Source organism: Notamacropus eugenii, chromosome 7, assembly GCF_028372415.1.
Source record: "Notamacropus eugenii isolate mMacEug1 chromosome 7, mMacEug1.pri_v2, whole genome shotgun sequence".
Classification (NCBI taxonomy): domain Eukaryota; kingdom Metazoa; phylum Chordata; class Mammalia; order Diprotodontia; family Macropodidae; genus Notamacropus; species Notamacropus eugenii.
Window position 1 is genome coordinate 14,827,149 of NC_092878.1, and position 18,278 is coordinate 14,845,426.

At 37.2% G+C, this 18,278-nt stretch overlaps 2 protein-coding genes across 2 annotated transcripts; both read right to left on the bottom strand.

The window, feature by feature from the left end:
• Positions 1–5,352: 5,352 nt before the first annotated feature.
• On the bottom strand, positions 5,353–6,348 carry LOC140514414 (olfactory receptor 11G2-like). Its single transcript, XM_072624728.1, has one exon. It carries the CDS (start codon positions 6,289–6,291, stop codon positions 5,353–5,355), a length of 939 nt encoding a protein of 312 aa, XP_072480829.1. The 5' UTR covers positions 6,292–6,348.
• Positions 6,349–16,957: 10,609 nt separating this feature from the next.
• Positions 16,958–17,911, bottom strand: LOC140514076 (olfactory receptor 11G2-like). Its single transcript, XM_072624061.1, has one exon. It carries the CDS (start codon positions 17,909–17,911, stop codon positions 16,958–16,960), a length of 954 nt encoding a protein of 317 aa, XP_072480162.1.
• Between the last annotated feature and the right edge of the window lie 367 nt (positions 17,912–18,278).

An 18,278-nucleotide genomic window follows, 5' to 3' on the forward strand; every position in this document is an offset into this window, starting at 1 on the left:
CTGCTCACCATTTCTTATGGAATATTAGTATTCCATTACATTCATATACCACAAGTTATTCAGCTGTTCCACAATTGATGGTCATCCCCTCAATTTCCAATTCTTTGCCATCACGAAAAAGAGCTGCTATAAATATTTTTGTACATGTGGGTCCTTTTTCTTTTTTAATGATTTCTTTGTGATGCAGCCTCAGTAGTGGTATTGCTGGATCAAAGGGTATAAACAATGTTGTTGACCTTTAGGCCTACTTCCAAATTGTCCTACAGAATGCTTACGCAGTTCACAACTCCACCAACAATTTATTAGTGTTCCAATTTTCCCACATCTGCTCCACCATTTATGGGCTTCATGATTTTTAAGGTCCCTTCCAAATCTAAGATTTTATGTCTATGCGTCATTGTAGTGTGTAATAGCGTCAATAATTCTTGGGATAACAGCATAATTTCCAGGAAACCTGTGACACTGACCTAGGTAGTTGTACCGAACAGGAGTTTCATGTTTAAGTGGGTCTTTTTCAGCTGCTTCCCTACATTTACATGGATTTCAATGAGCCTAGGCCTGGATTCCTTGTTTCTAAACCCATTCTGTAGCTTTCCTCTCATGACACAAGAGAATGTAGAATAAATATCATCCTCTTGTGAAATCTCAAAAGGGAGAATTTGGATCCTTAAACATGGAAGGCAGAAGGATGCTGAGAGATGTTCAAGGATTACTGTCAGGTATTTACAGATATATGTTGAATAAAAAGTTGAATTTTGGAATGAGGAAGGATATGAAAAACATTATGGCTATTATCCTTGACTAGTAGTTTTAAAAATCTTTCTGCCTGAACTACTTTCCATGATTATTCCCACATCCATTGTCCCTACTAATATATTTCTTCTTCTCCTGCTAAAATGATTGAGCCATAGGTTATATTTGACCCTTAAATAATATGCTAATATCAGTTGTCCAAATGGGTGCATGGGCTATCTTTCTTAGGTCTAAAGAAGCTATCACTTTACTAATTATCCCAACAAAAAGGGCAGAAAAAAAGGGCAGAGATAGATCAGCATAAATAAATTCAAACTAATCTTCCCAACCTCTAACCCCTCCTTCCCCCCTTCCCCTATTCATCAAGGCCAAATTCTGAACATGTCCTCAAAATATTTTTAAAGCTTATTTGAATCTATGCTTCATAGTGCATCCTACATGTGTACTACTCCTATCAGTCAAACAAACTTCCAACAGAAGCGTATTTTTTGGTTACTTTGCATAGCAGAAATAGAGAACTTAGCGGAAAATAACTGGTTAAATCCTTCTTTATGGAGCACGGAACACTTCCACCTCCCCAAACTCCTCCAATATGCCCTTCCACTCTTGGATGCCTCAGAAAAATCCTGAATTACCCACAGAAGTGTCATTCATAAAACAGAAATAGACAGGTATGAGTCTGGCTTTTGGAGCTCAACAAGGAAGGTGGTTTCAGCAAGAAGGGAGAGGTCAGGCTCCTCGGTCTGCCTTACTACTCTGTGAACTTTTATGACGAATGACAATCTTAAGCACTTTGGAAACTGTTTTGATCCAAAATATCTCACTGTGCAGAAAATCCATCTCATTTGTTGGTTCCTTTGGTGAATTTTGGTGAGACTCCATTTAGGAATTTCCTTCGAACAGACCCTATTTTGCATCATGGAACCTTTTGGAAATTTAGTGAAATCAAAATTGTGTGGTCCTCAGAATAACGTTTTTATATACATAAATAAAACATATAAAATTATAAAGAAAACCAATCACATTGAAATATATTTACAAAAACACTGTAAGAAAAACCCATACATAATTTCATGGGCTCCAGCTTAAAAACAATTCTGCTAAAAAATCTTCGGTGGCTCACTGCCTATTAATTTTGATTCCTTTATCTGGTATTCAAGCCTTCAAGCATTTGGGCACTGGTCTTGCAGCTGCATTTCATATCACACCTGTCTGGATATTTAATTCTCCAGTCAAGAATCACTGCTAATAAATGTAAAATTCATTGACAGTCTTAATGCACTACATAAAATTTTTGCTCTCCATGTTATCTACATTTCAGCTAACCTATGCTAAAAACTTGTGGAATAAAATATTCTCATTTCTTGTGTCCTTTAGGGATTCGCTGAGACAACCCACCAAAGAATTTCTTTAGAGATTTCTTCTTATTTTTGATCTAAGTGTTGTGGATCAGGGGGTTGCAGAATGGAGTAGAACAAGCTTACAAACTAACATTCCAGACTGGTTCCCAGATCCTGGGTTCACATACATCACCATGACTGAGTCATAGAATAGAAACAGCAGTGAAATGAGAAGTACTTGTTGAGAAGCCTTATTTTTTCCAGAGCTTGATGGCATCCTCTGTACAGTATTTAGGACATATCCAAGGTTAGTGATGTCTATCAGTGGAGGTAGTCAACAGCAAACTGTATACCATAGAGAACTGTAGCGCAAAGAATCTCAGTAGAGAATCCAACTCATTTGGTTACATTTTTACTTTAGCACAAGTGCTTCCCAGATGTATTCTCACTGGCCATGTAATCTAGTCAATTGTACTCTTGGCATGTGTCCTACTACCCCCTCTGGAGAAGGGAGTACTTGTGGAAGAATGTATCCTTGTATGTATAGGGGAAACGTTTCTGAACACTTATCTTGCTAGTTAATTAGGTGGCTTTTGCCTTTCAGTAATGTGTCCTCTGGTTGGTTTATGAAAGAAACACATCGGTGAGCCTTATGAGCAAAGAATTGAGTGGATGCAGAAGCCATGTGCAAAATATGCTTTAAACATGAGCTAACATTAAAGGGGACTCAAGAATAAAGAGCACTATATGAACATAATATTATATTGAATCAACTAATACTTTGGTTGTACTACTAATGAAACCTTATAGGAACATTTCATAATTTATGCACTTCAACATCAGAAACTGATATGATTTTATCCTTGGAAACGACATTAAATATGAGGCATTAGCATTTACTTTGCTATCCTACCTTAAAGACTGTTAAATCTTTCCATGTGACTTGTAGTTGCAACATACATATGTTGTTTCCACCGCTGGAATGTGAACTTCTTGAGAATTAGACTATTCTATTTTTCTCCTTTAATACTACTAGACTTTTCTACTTTTCTATGTTTATCCCTAGCTCTTAGCACAGTGCTAGAACATAGCAAGCATTTCTTTCATTTTTTCATTCATTCATTTATTCATTCAATATTAAAATCAATCAAAGATTGGGTAGAATTTTATTAATTCAAAAGTGGTATAAAAGAAAAGAAACAATATAATTTCTATGTGAAAGGAACTGATGGCCTCAAGAAAGACACAATGCACATGACAAAATTGATATTTAATCTTCAATAAACATTCATAACACCAGCAGTTGAGACAAGAACCCAGACTTAAATCACACACAGAAGATAATAAGTACTAGAGTCAGAAATCCTTCTGCACTATCAACGTTAATATGAGACAATTAAGCACTGGAGTTAATTGAGAGACAGTTTCTCTCTGAGAAAGGTGTTTGACATTATTTAACTATGATAGCTTTCCTATAAACCCGTTTTTATTCACTCAGGTACTATGGCATGGTATAGAGCAAAGTCGAGACTCAAAGCTCATAGGTTTTTTATTTTTGGGAAAAACAGTAACAAACAAAACTCTTTGAAATAGGTTTTCCTTTGGTTTTCTCCAATGTCCACTCTGCAGGAAGATCTCCACTGAGATTAAGGAGAAGCTCAAATAAGTTAGTTGTTCATGAGTTATGACAATAGGTATGCGCTGTAACTGTAACAATTAGACCCTTGAGATGAGATTTCAAGTGAAAATGAAATGTTGAAATTAAATAGTGCCAATGCATACAGAGAGATAAACATACATATTGTAATACTTTTGTTTCCTTTCCGTACTTTTGAATTTTATAATTTCTACAAGGTCTCGACCATATAGATTGCTGTAGATCTGTTAGACCAGGGCTCTTAACCCTTTTAGGTGTCATGAACCCCTTCGGTGGTCTAGAGCTTAGGAATCCTTTCTCAGGAAATATTTTTAAATAATTGCGGGAAATACTAAATTTCAATTAGGGGTTATGTATAAATAAAATAAACCCCTAAACTTGAAATCTATCCATCTATCCCTCTGGGGTCCGTGAATCCAAGTTTAAGGACAACTATACTACAGGATGCAAGCTTCATGGCTTATGGAAGTGATCCTTGATATGTGGACTTTGAGGGATAACTTGTAAAAACAGGCAAAGCAGAGGCGTTCTCCACTACTGCTTCAATCAATTAATATGCCCCAAAACACTCAATGTTAAGATATAGAAGTGAAGACAACGAGAGAACACCACACCTCCTAAATAATTGAGATTCAAGAAAATGGAAAGTGGAGACTGAAAAGAAAGGAAGCAGAGAAAGTAACAAAGGAAAGGAGATTTTAAAATAGAAAGTCAGGAAGATTGAGTCACTCTGGGCATCATCTTTTCTTATGATGTTTCATGCTTTATGCCAGTGTAGAAATATATATTCACTGAAGAGATATGTACCACTCTTTCTACCCCGTTCCCACCAGCTCTAAATTCATCCCCTTCTCCAATGTAAAAAAAATATGTGAAGGCAGAGGGACAAAGACAGCCATGTCTCCCTGTAATAAAGGTCGAGTTATTAATGAAGGTTGATGTATACCTAAATTAAAATCAACCCTAGGCATTTAAGTCCATTTACATGGTGAAGGGGAGCAAAGTATTTCTCTTGAGTTTGGAGGTGGGAAGGATTGAACAGCCCACTTACTTTGGAAACAGCTAGATATAGTAGAGGAAAGGAATAATGCCCATAGTAGCTCAGAACCCCATTTTTCAGAGGCTGTATTTTACTGTGTATTTGATTCCCAACTCTGAGGCACATAACATCTTTTCTCAAACCTAAAGATGAGGTTGCTTTGTGTTTCACTGGCTATATGAGTTATAAAATGAACTGTTTTTAAGAGTTGTAGTGGGAAGTTAAGTATTTCAGTGGATAGAACTCTGGACCTGGAGTGAAGAAGATGTGAGTTTAAATCTAGTCTCTGACCACATACTAGCAATGTACACCCATGGCAAGTCACTTAAATTATGACTATTACAGTTTACTCAACTGTAAAACAGGATAACAATACCATCTACCTTCCAGGGTTGTTGCAAGGTTCAAATGTGACAACAACCATAAAGCTGAATTAGCACACTTCCTGAAAGTGTGGTCATCTTATTTAACCCAGACACAAATGTAACGCCCACTATAACATACCCTGCAAATAGAGATTGAGGAGTAAAGATCTCAGGATCTCTCCTTTGTCAAAATGATATTCAAATTCTCCCCAGGACTTTTCTCAAAGCAGCCTTAATTTCCTTATTACGGAAGCTATAGATCATGGGATTGAAGAATGGAGTGGCAACTGAGTAGGACAAGGTGATGAATTTCTGCATCTCAGGTTGGCTTCCTGACCCTGGGCTCACATACATCATCATGATTGAGCCATAGAATAGTGAGACTACAGCTAAATGAGAAGCACATGTAGAGAAGGCTTTCTGTCTTCCAGAGCCCTTTGGCACTCGCAGCACAGCTCTTAGCACCTGGGTGTAGGATCCAAGGATGTAAATTAATGTGATAAAGGTGATAAGGGTACTGAGAACACCACAGGTTAGAGTAGTTTTAGGGACAGGTGTACATGACAAGGCCAGCATTGCCACTAGATCACATAAATAATGGTCAATAATATTTGGACCACAGAAGGGCACTTGGGAGAGTAGAATGACAGGGGTCAGTAACCAAAGGAAGCCACCTACCCAGCAGGCAGACACCAGGGTTCCACAGAGCTTCCCCGTCATAATGGTAGGATACCGGAGTGGGTAACAGATGGCAATGTAACGATCAAATGCCATGAGGGCCAAGAAGAAAAGTTCTGTTGCACATAGAGAAGAAAAGATGTAGAACTGGAGGATGCAGCCATTGTAGGAGATGGTCTTGGCCTCAGAGAGGAGGTTGACTAGCATGTTGGGCACACTGGAGTTGATGTAGCAGATCTCAAGGAAGGAAAAGTTGGCCAGTAAGATATACATGGGAGCGTGGAGCTGCTGGTCCCACCACACAGCATAGACAATTATCCCATTCCCCATCAAAGTCAGGGCATACATAATGGCAAACAACACAAAGAGAAGAATTTCTATTTCTTGACTGTACCGAAAGCCCAGAAGAATGAACTCACTTATAGTCCAAGAGATGTTATGAAAATCTAAGATGGTCATTTCTTCAATACCTTTGAAATGGACATCGATTTCACTGTGTTTTGTATATATGCATCTCTCTCTGTCTCTCTCTCTCTGTCTCTCTCTCCCTCTCCCCCTTCCTTTATCTCTGTTCCCAGTGTTTTATTGAACAAATATTATTATATTTCACAAAATGGGTCATCAGATGAGCCATGTGTTCTAATACATATTTGCATGCAATACTTCATTCAAATAAATATGTATGTGTATATATGTGTGTATGTATGTGTGTAGTATGTATGCACGTACATATGTAGAGAAAGAGTTTTTTCAGGTTTGTGAGAATACCAGTACTTTTGCCCTACTGGCCTTATCTATCAGAATTCTATATTAACTGCCTGATACAATGCATTCCTGATTAATGGCTTCACTGGAGTTCTCTAATTCTGTTATTTCAAATGCTCCATCTCTGAAAGAAGCACATGCTTGATGATTAAATAAGAATCTCCTTTTTTTGAAATAGAAGAGCTCATTCTCTGAAATAGCTAACATGTCACAGAAAGTCAGCAACAATGATTGAGTAGCAAAGGGAATGTTTAGGTCACTTGAATCAGTCAGTTCTATCATCAGAGATAAAGAGATTCATTTCTGTAGTATTATTAATGATAGACTCCAGTTTTAGCTTAAAGTAGAAAAACTGATTATTATAGATTTAAAAAAAAGCCAGAAAAGACCTCAGAGGTCCACAATCTTTTCGTTTTCTAGATGAGAAAAGTGAAGCCCAGGAAAGTTGTGCTGTGCCCCAAATTACACGGATATTAAAAAGTCAAATGCCAATTTGAATCCATTCTCTTGGTTCTACAGCCTGACCGCTTTCTACTTTCTCACCTGTTTTCTTATCCTGTTTCCCAAAGAAAGTTTTCTTTTTCTTAGGTAACAGACTTCATCAAGGTGTTGGGCAACCTAACTCATATGAAAGTGTGAATGAGAATGAAGAATAGAGATTGACTTTGAATTTCATTGCCATTGGGAATTCCTAGAGGCACTATTTCATTTCCATTTCCTTTACCAAATAGAGACAAGTGCTTTCACTAGTACCCTTGAACTCAGGTTTTATTGACTTAAGGATAACTCTCTTTCCAATCTATCACATTCTGCATCTTTATAACTTTCCTTTATTTTTTTTTCAATGTGTTCTCTGTAACCACATGGAGAATGTCTTACCCTTCTTCCTTTGTGTATTTAACAACATTTAACTCAGTGTCTGACTTAACAGAAGCTGAGATGTGGAAAGAATAAGGCCAGGTAATTAATAATTTCATGTCTGACTTCAGATGTGAATGCCTGCTCATTAATTACTACTATATGTATGACTTTGGGCAATTGACTTAACTTTTTTGGGTCTCAGTTTCCTTATCTGTAAGATGAAAATGTAATATTAAATCACCTCTGAGGTCTCTTGTATCCCTAGAGTTAGGATTATATTCATTTACCAATGTCTAAAGCTATATTATCTCTGCTCAATGTGACCATAAGCAGATGCAACAAATGTATTAGAGATGATAGACTTTATACATTGAAATCTGATAAAAAGAATGGACCATAAGAGAGCAAATAGTTTCATGTTTGATAGACTGAGCATGGCAGCTGAGAACCAAGAATATTGCGACATTCAAGTAAAGTATGTGTTTGATGGGAAGAAAGAACTGAAGTTCTGGAGAAATACAAGTACCTGGAGAAAGGTCAGCTTTTTTGCTTGGATGGAACATTTATGAGGATGAGGAAATCTCAGTTTCCATGATAACGTCATATGAATGACACTACAGTGAGGGCAATTGAAGTTGCTTCATTCATATGCCACCTGAAATCAGGCATATGTACTGATATGACTTTTGATATCATTTTATAATTTATATATAACTTCTCATTTCATCATGATTAATTCCAATGTAGAATTCAGAATTTCTTTTCTATTAGAATGTCCCTAGTGGTATAACAGAAAGGTTGAAAAGTTCAGGTAACATACTATTTTTTTTTTTGGTGTGGGATCAGGGATCCTGCCATCTTTGTTAGCTTTCTAATCTGAAGAGGTATTTACCTTTCCTTTCTCTGCTATGAAGTAAAAATTTAGTTTTCCTAATGAGTAAGATAAAATAATTATATGTAAAGAATAAGGACCATATATCTATAGATAGAAGTTATCTAGTTCAACTCCCATCACTTTATAGATGTGGTAACTAAAACCCACAATGAGAAGGTCAAAACAAGGGTCACAGAGGTACTAAGTGGAAGAACTGGGACTTGAATCCAGGTTTTTCGAGTTTACTTATAGTCAAGTACTATCTCCTTCTACATTACCCTGTCTCCCTAAGGTAGTATCTTCCTTTCCCACAGCCCTTGCATTTTATAGAATTTGTCAGTGAGACATGAAGCCCATTGCCACTTACCCCAGTAATTGATATCCAGCTTCCTTTGCTCCTGCCACTAAAGGAGTATCAACATCTGACTTTTATTAGAAGAGGCACCACTGATTACTGTAAGAAGACTGTGTTCTCTGGAATTTCTTGCTTTCTTATGGTGGTTATTCTATCCTATTCTTGTATGTTTTTATCCCTTAGGGACTTCTCCAGAGGAGCACCAGGAGAAATTACTGATTGCTCTCTTGGGTAGGTAGATTTTATTTTCATTGAGTAGTGATAAAGGAAATAATTGAATTTCAATCAGCATTACAAGAAACCACCTTCCCCCCCTTCCTTCCTCCTTCCTCTTCATCCCAATCCTCCAGTATAGAATCAGAGGAGACCAATGAATATCAAAGCTAAGAGGAACACAACAGGCCATGTTGTCTAATTTCCTCATTTTATTTATTGATGACAAAATTAAGGCCCAGAGAACGAAAGTAACTTGCCCAAGCTCAAATAGCTGATGAGTGGTAGGTCTGGGATTGAAACGTGAGTCTCCTATGCTTCTTGACTCAAAGACCAGTGCTCTTTCTTCTTCCCAACAAGTGACATGGAGTCAAAATACACCTGACAAATTAAAGGGAGAGTAAGTAAACTAATATGGCTGGCTTCAATGAGTAGTAGCAAATTATATTTCAATTCTTTGCAGTTCCTTTTTGGAGGATTTAAATCAGGCCTGCACAAAATACTATATGGGGGCTATTTTGGTGGGCCACAAGGTTGTATTTTTGCAACATCTGGGGGGCATTGTTAGGTGACGAGGTGGGAAGTAGAGGGGGATACTTAGGGTCTTAGCCTTGAGTATAGCCATACTCAAGCAGGAGGAGGAAGGAAATTGGTGATCTAAGTGAAAAACCCTTCACTGCCCTAGAATCAGTATATGCCAGATTTTTGAGTGACCACTCCATGTCTTTGCTGAGAGTTGATTGTCTTAAATAACGTGATTAAATAGCAATGTGGAAGAGGGGCAAGTACTTTATAGAGAGGGATAGAGTCTCATTCAGGTGAACCTTATTGATTTCCTATCTATAATATCATAAGCTGGGGAGTGCTATTCAGATAGCACTTTATTCTATACTAATATAGGTAGAAAGGCAGATTGAGGACTTTTTGAGGAATGCTTTTGTACCTCTATAAGAAAGTATATATTTATCTTGAAAACAATCAGTAATCAATAAAGGATTTTAATCAAGGTCATGATAGATTAAAGTGGTATTTTGGAGAAATTAATTGGCAGAGTGTGTAGTATAGGTGGTATAGAAGGGGAGTGGTTAAGAACAAGGAAGCTGATTGAGAAGCAGTTGCAGTAATAGCATGAGGTGATATGAGATTGGCCTAGGTAGAATGAAGGAATGAAAAAGAAGAACTTATTTGATAGCTCAAGAGACAAAAGGTAAGAATCAACAAGAGTGGTTGACATGTTGAGTCTGGCAAATGATGGATAACGTGTTGTGAAAGATGGCAGGTATTTCAAGCCTCAGTTGTTAGAATAACATTAATTCTCTAGACAAACAGAAGAAATTAAAAAAAGAACAAGTTTTGTATAAAGGAGATGGTTACAATATGATATATTCTAATTTTAGCATCCCAAGGGGATTTCAAGTAGGAAGATGTGTGATAGATCAGGACCATAGATGAAAAGATGTGACAATTTTCTTTGTCACATTTTGTGATAGAAGGTATTATGTCATAGAAACAAAATCTCAGAGTGGGAAAGGAACTGTTTGTTGTTCAGTTATTTCAGTAGTGTCTTCTTCATGATCCAATTGAAGGTTTTCTTGGTAAAGATACTGGAGTGGTTTGCCATTGCCTTCTGGAGTTCATTTTCCAGATGAGGAAACTGAGGCAAACAGGGTTACGTATCTTGCCCAAGGTCACACAACCAGTGAGAGAGAGAGAGAGAGAGAGAGGGAGAGGGAGAGGGAGAGGGAGAGGGAGAGGGAGAGGGAGAGGGAGAGACACAGATACAGAGACAGACCAAAAGACGAAGGCAAGAAGACAGGAGAGAAGAGAGTACAGAGGAAAGGTGAAGTGGAGACAGAGGGCAGAGAAAACAGTAGGACAACAGAGTTTTGATAGGGAAGATGATGATTTGAGGAAGAAAGAAGGCAGAAGAGTAGAATAGTTGTGTATTTAAAACAATATTGATTTGTTCAAATAATTCAGGTAATAGTTCTGTCAGTGTTGGGCTTTGTAAGTTGGAATAGGTAATTTTTGCCTTTCTAGATCTAAATTTGCTCGTCATGTGGAATTTGTATTAGCTGATCTTTATGGTCTGTTACAGCGCTGAGTTTCTTCATTCTATGAGTGTGTAATAGATGTATCTACATAGGTAGGGACACATTATGGATCAAGAGCGTTGGGCATCTATCAAGGAATGAGTTCCAGCAGAGACTAACTGAATGAAGGGCAATTCTTTCTCCATCTTCCGCCTTTGTTTTACTCCCTAAAGTTCACCCCAAGGAATGAAGTTGTTGGATTTTTCTGGGATCCCTTTTTAACTCTTGTTCAGTGTGTGGGACAATGAGAAGATCACAGGATTTGGAGGCAGAGTAATTGGGTTTGATCATGTGTTTCTGGGTCTCAGTTTCTTCATCTACACAAAAAAAGGGTTTAGACTAGATGACCTCTAAGATACCTTGTAGTCATATCTATGATCTTATAAGTGTGTTTCTGCTGTACCTCCATCTCCCCTTCACGTATCAGAATATCTGGGACAACAACGTGAATTCCATTTGTAAAGCCTTGATAGCACATTCATCTGAGATGGAAACTTTTGATTCCTAGCTAGCCCTAAACCTGAGTTCAAGGAATAAGAAGGGACTTACAGCATTTTGTAACAGACACAGACATTTTGCAATAGGCAACTAGTTGGCTCAGTGTATAGAGTACCAGGCCTGAAGTCAGGAAGACTCATTTTCCTGAGTTCAAGTATAACCTCAGATACTTACTAGTTATGTGATCCGGGGCAAGTCACTTAACCATGTTTGCCTCAGTTTCCTCATCTGTAAAATGAACTGGAGAAGGAAATGGCAAACCACTCCATTATCTTTGCCAAGAAAAGCTCAAATGCGGTCATGAAAACTTGGGTGTGACTGAATGGCAACAGCAACATTTAACATAACAGCATTTTGCTCCTCTCAATAAAATAAGGAGTTCCTATATGGTAATTATTATCAGTGCCTTCACTAATGTGTTTACAGATCATTGGATTAGAGATTTTTAGAGCTTGAAGGACCTTTAGAAATCATTTGATTCAGCCCACTCCATTGAAGACCAAAGAGATAAATGTAATTGCCCAATGTCTCACAGGCAGTACATAGTAGATCCAGGATTTGTGCCTCTGTTCTCAGACTTGGATTCTAGTGTTCTTTCTCTTCTCAGGTCTTAGTAAAAGCAGAGACAACAAAGTTTTCCTTGGCATTATTATTTGCAAAACGTGGTTATTTTTCTTCACATTGTCTCTAAAGTCATTTTATTTTTGACGTTATATGGTTCTATTATACTATGCTTTGAAGTAGTTTAGTTAAGGCAGGAATTCATCATTTTTTGAAGAGCCTAACAAATACCTTGAGCCTATGTGATAAAGTGATTGTGTGTGTGTGTGTGTGTGTGTATGTATGCACGCATGCATGTATATATGTGCAGGTATCATTCAGTTAGTTGACAAATAAGAGGGGGGTGAGGATATGAATAATAGGTTTGGCAGGAAAAGATTAAAAAGAAGACTGTAAAAAAGTCATTAAAGTGTGATTGAATTTGAGATCGGAAAATTGAGAAAATGATGGATGGGATTTTACTGAACAAAAGGGAATATTGGCTCCCATCACCATGACAACTATCAACCTTTGCAAGTAGATAACTAGAAATCAGTAATAACTGTTGCTCAAGGGACCTTAGTGTAATATGGTATGTATGTACATGTGTGTGTGAAACACATATTTCAGAAGTTTTCCAAGGCTCCCATCTCCATCTCCAAGTCTAGGGTATAATTAGAATAATTGCTGGATGGGAAATAGTTCCTTGTGGTATAGCAGACCTTGCGTCATTCTTGACTGGCTAGAAATGAAAATAGGAAACTTATTTCCTTTTGGTAAGGGACAAGATGATATGTCACCTTTGAAAGCACATAACATCTCAGTTCTCCAATATCGAATTGAAATTTGATTTCCCCAGCAATGGAAACATGGAGAGAGTCATGGTAGTTGAGTCCTTTAAATGTCACCTGGCTCTGCTCCCCAATGGCCAGCTGTGCAGTGTTGTACAACTCATTAGATCTTAGTTTCTTGCTTGAAAAATGGGCATACGGGTGGAGCCAATATGGCAGAGTAGAAGCAGGGACCTGCTACAGCTCTCCCTCTAAATCCCTCAAAAAAAAAAAAAAAACCCAGTAAAAATGATTAAACAAATTCTAGAGCAGCAGAAGCCACAAAATGACAGAGTGAAGAAAATTTCCAATCCAAGAAAATCTGGAAGGTTGACAAGAAGGGTCTATTGCACCAGGCTGGGAGTGGAGCACAGTTTGCCTTGAGTCATGCCAGTGTAGACTGAGGAGAACTAGGCCTTAGGGGACTAAATCAGTGGCAGTTGCTGTGAATTTGAGATTTCTCAATGCACAAATGCTAAAGACAGTTTCAGAGGTTAGTAGGAAGGGTCTCTCACCTGGCTTGAGGGGAGCATGGTCTGACCCCAGCCACAGACCAACCTGAAGACCCTGACCCCAATCCAGGGTGGCTATAGCCACTGCTGAAGCAGAAACTGCTTCTGGAGCCCTCAACTTAACAAAGCTCAAAATTCAGGTAATTGGCTGGGAAAATGAGCAAACGGGAAAAAGAAGCAGACTATAGAATCTTAATTTCTTGATAAAGAGGTATTTTCTTATGTCATTGGTGATGAGGAAGATCATAACATGCAGGCAGAAGGAAACAACAAATCCAAAACCACTACATCTGAAGCATCTAAGAAAAATATGAATTGATCTTAGGCCATGGAAAAACTCAAAGAAGATTTTGAAAATCAAGTAAGAGAAGTAGAGGAAAAATTGGGAAGAGGAATGAGAGTGATGCAAAAAAATCATTCAAAGAAAGTCAACATCTTGCTAAAGGAAACTTACCCAAAATGCTGAAGAAAATAGCACCTTAAAATTATACTATCCCAAATGCAAAAGAGGTCCAAAAAGCCAATGAGGAGAAGAATGCCTTAAAAAGCAGAATGAGCCAAATGGAAAAAGAAGTCCAAAAGCTCACTGAAGAAAATAAGCCTTTAAAAATTAGAATGGAGCAAATGGAATCTAATGACTTTATGAGAAATAAAAAAAATTATAAAACAAAATCAAAAGAATGAAAAAATAGAAGACAACGTGAAGTAACTCATTGGAAAAATGACTGACCTGAAAAATGGAGCCAGGGGAGACAATTTAAAAATTACTGGACTACCTGAAAGCCATGATAAAAAAGAGAGCCTAGATATCTTTCAAGAACTTTTCAAGGAAAATTGTCCTGATAGTCTCAAACCAGAGGGTAAAACAGAAATGGAAAGAACCCATTGATCACCACCTGAAAGAAATCCCCAAAGAAAAACTCCTAGGAATGTTGTAGCCAAATTCCAGTTCCCAGGTCAAGGCAAAAATATGACAAGCAGCCAGAAAGAAACAATTCAAGCTTAGTGGAAACACAATCAGGATAACACAGGACTTAGCTTCTACACAAAAGGATTTGAGGGCTTGGAATATGATATTCCAGAGTTCAAAGGAGATAGGATTAAAATCAAGAATCATCTACTTAGCAAAACTAAGTATAATACTTCAGGGGAAAAATGGAACTTCAATGAAATAGAGGACTTCCCAGCATTCTTGCTGAAAAGACCAGAGCTAAACAGAAAATTTGATTTTCAAATACAAGAATTAAGAGAAGCATGAAAAGATAAACAGGGAAGGAAAACCACAAGGGACTTATTATAGTTGAACTGTTTACATTCCTACATGGAAAGATGATATTTGTAACTCATGAGACCTTACTCAGTATTAAGATACTTGGAGCTCAGAAAGAAGAGGGAAGTCAGACTCCTGCCTAGATCTTAAGCACTTTGAAACCTGTCTTGATCCAAAATATCTCTCTGTGGAGAAAATCCATCTCATTTCTTGGTTCCTTTAGAGAATTTTGGTGAGAACTCATTTAGGAGTTTCCTTAGAACAGTCTCTTGACCTATTTTGTATCATGGAACCCTTTGAAATTTTGTGAAGCCCAAAATGTTCAGCCCTTCTCAGAATAATGTTTTTAAACGCATAAATAAAACATATAAAATTATAAAGAAAACCAATCACATTGAAATATATTTACAAAACTATTGTAAGAAAAACACATACATAATTTCATGGCCTCAGTTTAAAAACTTCGGCTCAAAAATCTTCAGTGGCTTTCTTTTGCCTATCAATTTTGATTCCTTTATCTGGCATCCAAAGCCTCATGCATATGCACATTGATTTTCCAGCTGCATTCCATATTACACCTGCCCAGATATTTAATTCTCTAGCTAAGAAACACTACTCTTTAACATGCAAAACATGCCCTATATTACCCTACATTCGTACCTTTGTTTCTGCTTTTCTCTGTGGTAGGAAAACCTTCTTTTTCCTCTCTTTATATGGCAAATTTCAACCTGTTTTTTAAGATCCAGTTCAAAATTACCTGCTCCATTAAGCTTTTCCTCATCTCTGGTTATTCATGAATTTATCTCCCAGATACCAATTTGTTTTGTGAAGGCACTTACACAGTATGTTATATTACAACTATCTGTTCCATTCAGATGATACTTCAAAAATCTTGATGGTACCAGAATAATAAAACAGAAAGAACCCTGGGTTTAGAATTACTAGGCCTCTTTTATAAGTTGTTGCTTATAAGATATTGTTCATTTGAACACTCTACTACTTAGATTTCTCATGAGAGAATTCTCAATGACAGGATTGAACTTATTGCCCTTTACAAGCCTTCTAGTTCCCAATCTATGCTTTTATGATCTTGCCTTATTCATTGATTAGCTTGTTTTTCTTTGATTTTCCAAGTTGATGTCACCTAAGTTATGCAGTACTCTTCATTTTTATTTGTAAGAGTTCAGTTCTCTCATGGAATTTACTCTTCTCTTTTAGAAGGAAACATTTCTATCTATAACTTAAACTGAATTGTTTGCCTTCTCAATGGGGAGTGCTGTGGAAAGAGGAAGAGCGAGAGAGAGTTTGGAACTCAACTTTGGAAAACAAATGTTAAAAATTGTTTTCATATGTAACTAGGGAAAAATAAAATACTAAGTAAAAAACTGAACTATTAAGAAATGATGAGCAGTACTCTCTCAGAGAAACCTAGAATGTCTAATATGAACTGATATGAACTGAAATGAACAGAACCAGAACACTGTACACAGTAACAGAAAAATTGTATGATGATCTACTATGAATAACTTAGCTATTCTCAGCAATATAATGATCCAAGACAGTTCTGTAGGACTGAGAAAGAATTGGTAGAGCCTGAATGCAGATGAAATACACTTTTTCTTTACTTTTCTTTTTTTGTTTATGTTTTCTTTCACAGAATGATTTACACGGAAAAGTGTTTTGTACGATAGCACATATATTACCTGTGTCAAATTTCTTGCTTTCTCATTGAAGGGAGGAGCTAAGGGGATGATTTGGAATTAAAAATTAAAAAAAAATGTTAAAATAATATTTACATATAATTGGGAAAAATAAAATGTTAAATAAGATTTTAAAAAGAAAAGAAAGAAACAGTCAGGAACCCTCATATCCTATTGATTCATTCTAAGTAATATACCCCACTCCAGGCCCTCATCATATATTAGTTTGACTATTATAAATCCAATCTCCCTATTTTTAAGGTCTGCTCTCTCACCTATCCTTCCCACAGTTGTTAAAATACTGTTTTTTGCTCAAAAATTTTCACTGATTCCTTATTGACTTTAGAATAAAACACAGATTTCTGAAATTTATGTTTCAGCTCTCTATAGCCTGAATCCCAAGTATACCCTTCTAGAGTTATTTCATGTTAATTGCACTAGCATTGTTTGTGAGGACCAAATATGTAAATTCCATTGAATAAGAGTTCTACTGTGCATATTATTTGCATTTCAGCTAACTTGTATTTGAAGTTATTTTCCAAATAACTACTTTCTCACATAATTGTTATTATGCTAAAAAGTTGCGGACTAAAATTTTCTCATTTCTTGTGTCATTAAGGGAATCTCTTGGATAACCCACCCAAGAGTTTCTTTAGAGCTTTCTTCATGTCTTTGTTCCGAAGGCTGTAGATCAGGGGGTTGAAGAAAGGAGTTGCCATGGAGTAGAACAAGGTTACAAATTTCTGCATTCCAGACTGGTTCCCAGATCCTGGGCTCACATACATCACCATGACTGAGCCATAGAATAGAGACACCACAGTAAAATGGGAGGCACATGTTGAGAAAGCCTTATTTCTTCCAGAGCCTGATGGCACATGCAATACAGCTCTCAGGACATAGGAATAGGAGCCCAATATGTAGAGGAAGGTGATGAAGATGATGAGAGAGCTGATGGTACCACAGGCCAAAGTAGTCCTAGGGACTGGGGCACAGGATAGGGCCAACAATGGCCCCAGGTCACACAGAAAGTGATCAATGATGTTTGGGCCACAGAAAGGTACCTGTGAGATTAGGATCACAGGGGTCAATAACCACAGGAAACCACCCATCCAGCAGAAGAATGCTAAATTAGCACAGAAGCTGTGGGTCATGATGGTGGAGTAATGCAAAGGCTGGCAGATGGCAAGGTAGCGATCAAATGCCATCACAGATAAAAACAAACCTTCAGAAGCACACATTGAGAAGAAGAAATAGAATTGAAATAAACAGCCGGTAAAAGAGATGGTTTTGGTTTCAGAGAGCATGTTGGTCAACATTTTGGGAACATCAGAGTTAACATAACAGATTTCTAAGAAGGAAAAATTGGCCAAGAGAGTGTACATGGGAGTGTGGAGCTGCTGGCTTGACCACACAGCATAAATGATCGATGTATTCCCTATGATGGTGAGGATGTAAATGAGAGAGAACAACATAAAGAGGATGATTTGAGTTTCATTTTGACAAGTGAAACCCAAGAGGATAAACTCACTTACAGTTCCAGAGTTATTAATGACCCTTGAGATCTTCATTTCTCTTAATCTGTGAAAGTAAAAGAAACGGTAAATATCTGAAGACTGATTTGGCCTTTTCTCCCTTTCCCACATTTCCCCAGCCTCTACCCAAGAATCTGCTTTTACCATTCTGTCCTAGGTCATGATACTGAAGTTGTGCTATTTGACAAAAAATAACCAGAAGAAATTCTACACTTTAATATTACTTCTACAATTTTTGTGTTTTATGGAGTTTTTTTCTTTTTTGCCAGTGAATTTTTGTGCCTCTCTTCCCATTTAGCCCATCCTGCTTGTTAAGGCATTCTTTTGCTCATTGGCTTTTTGTACTTACTTTACCACTTGTCCTAATTTGTTTGTAAGGTATTATTTTCTTCAGTATGTTTTG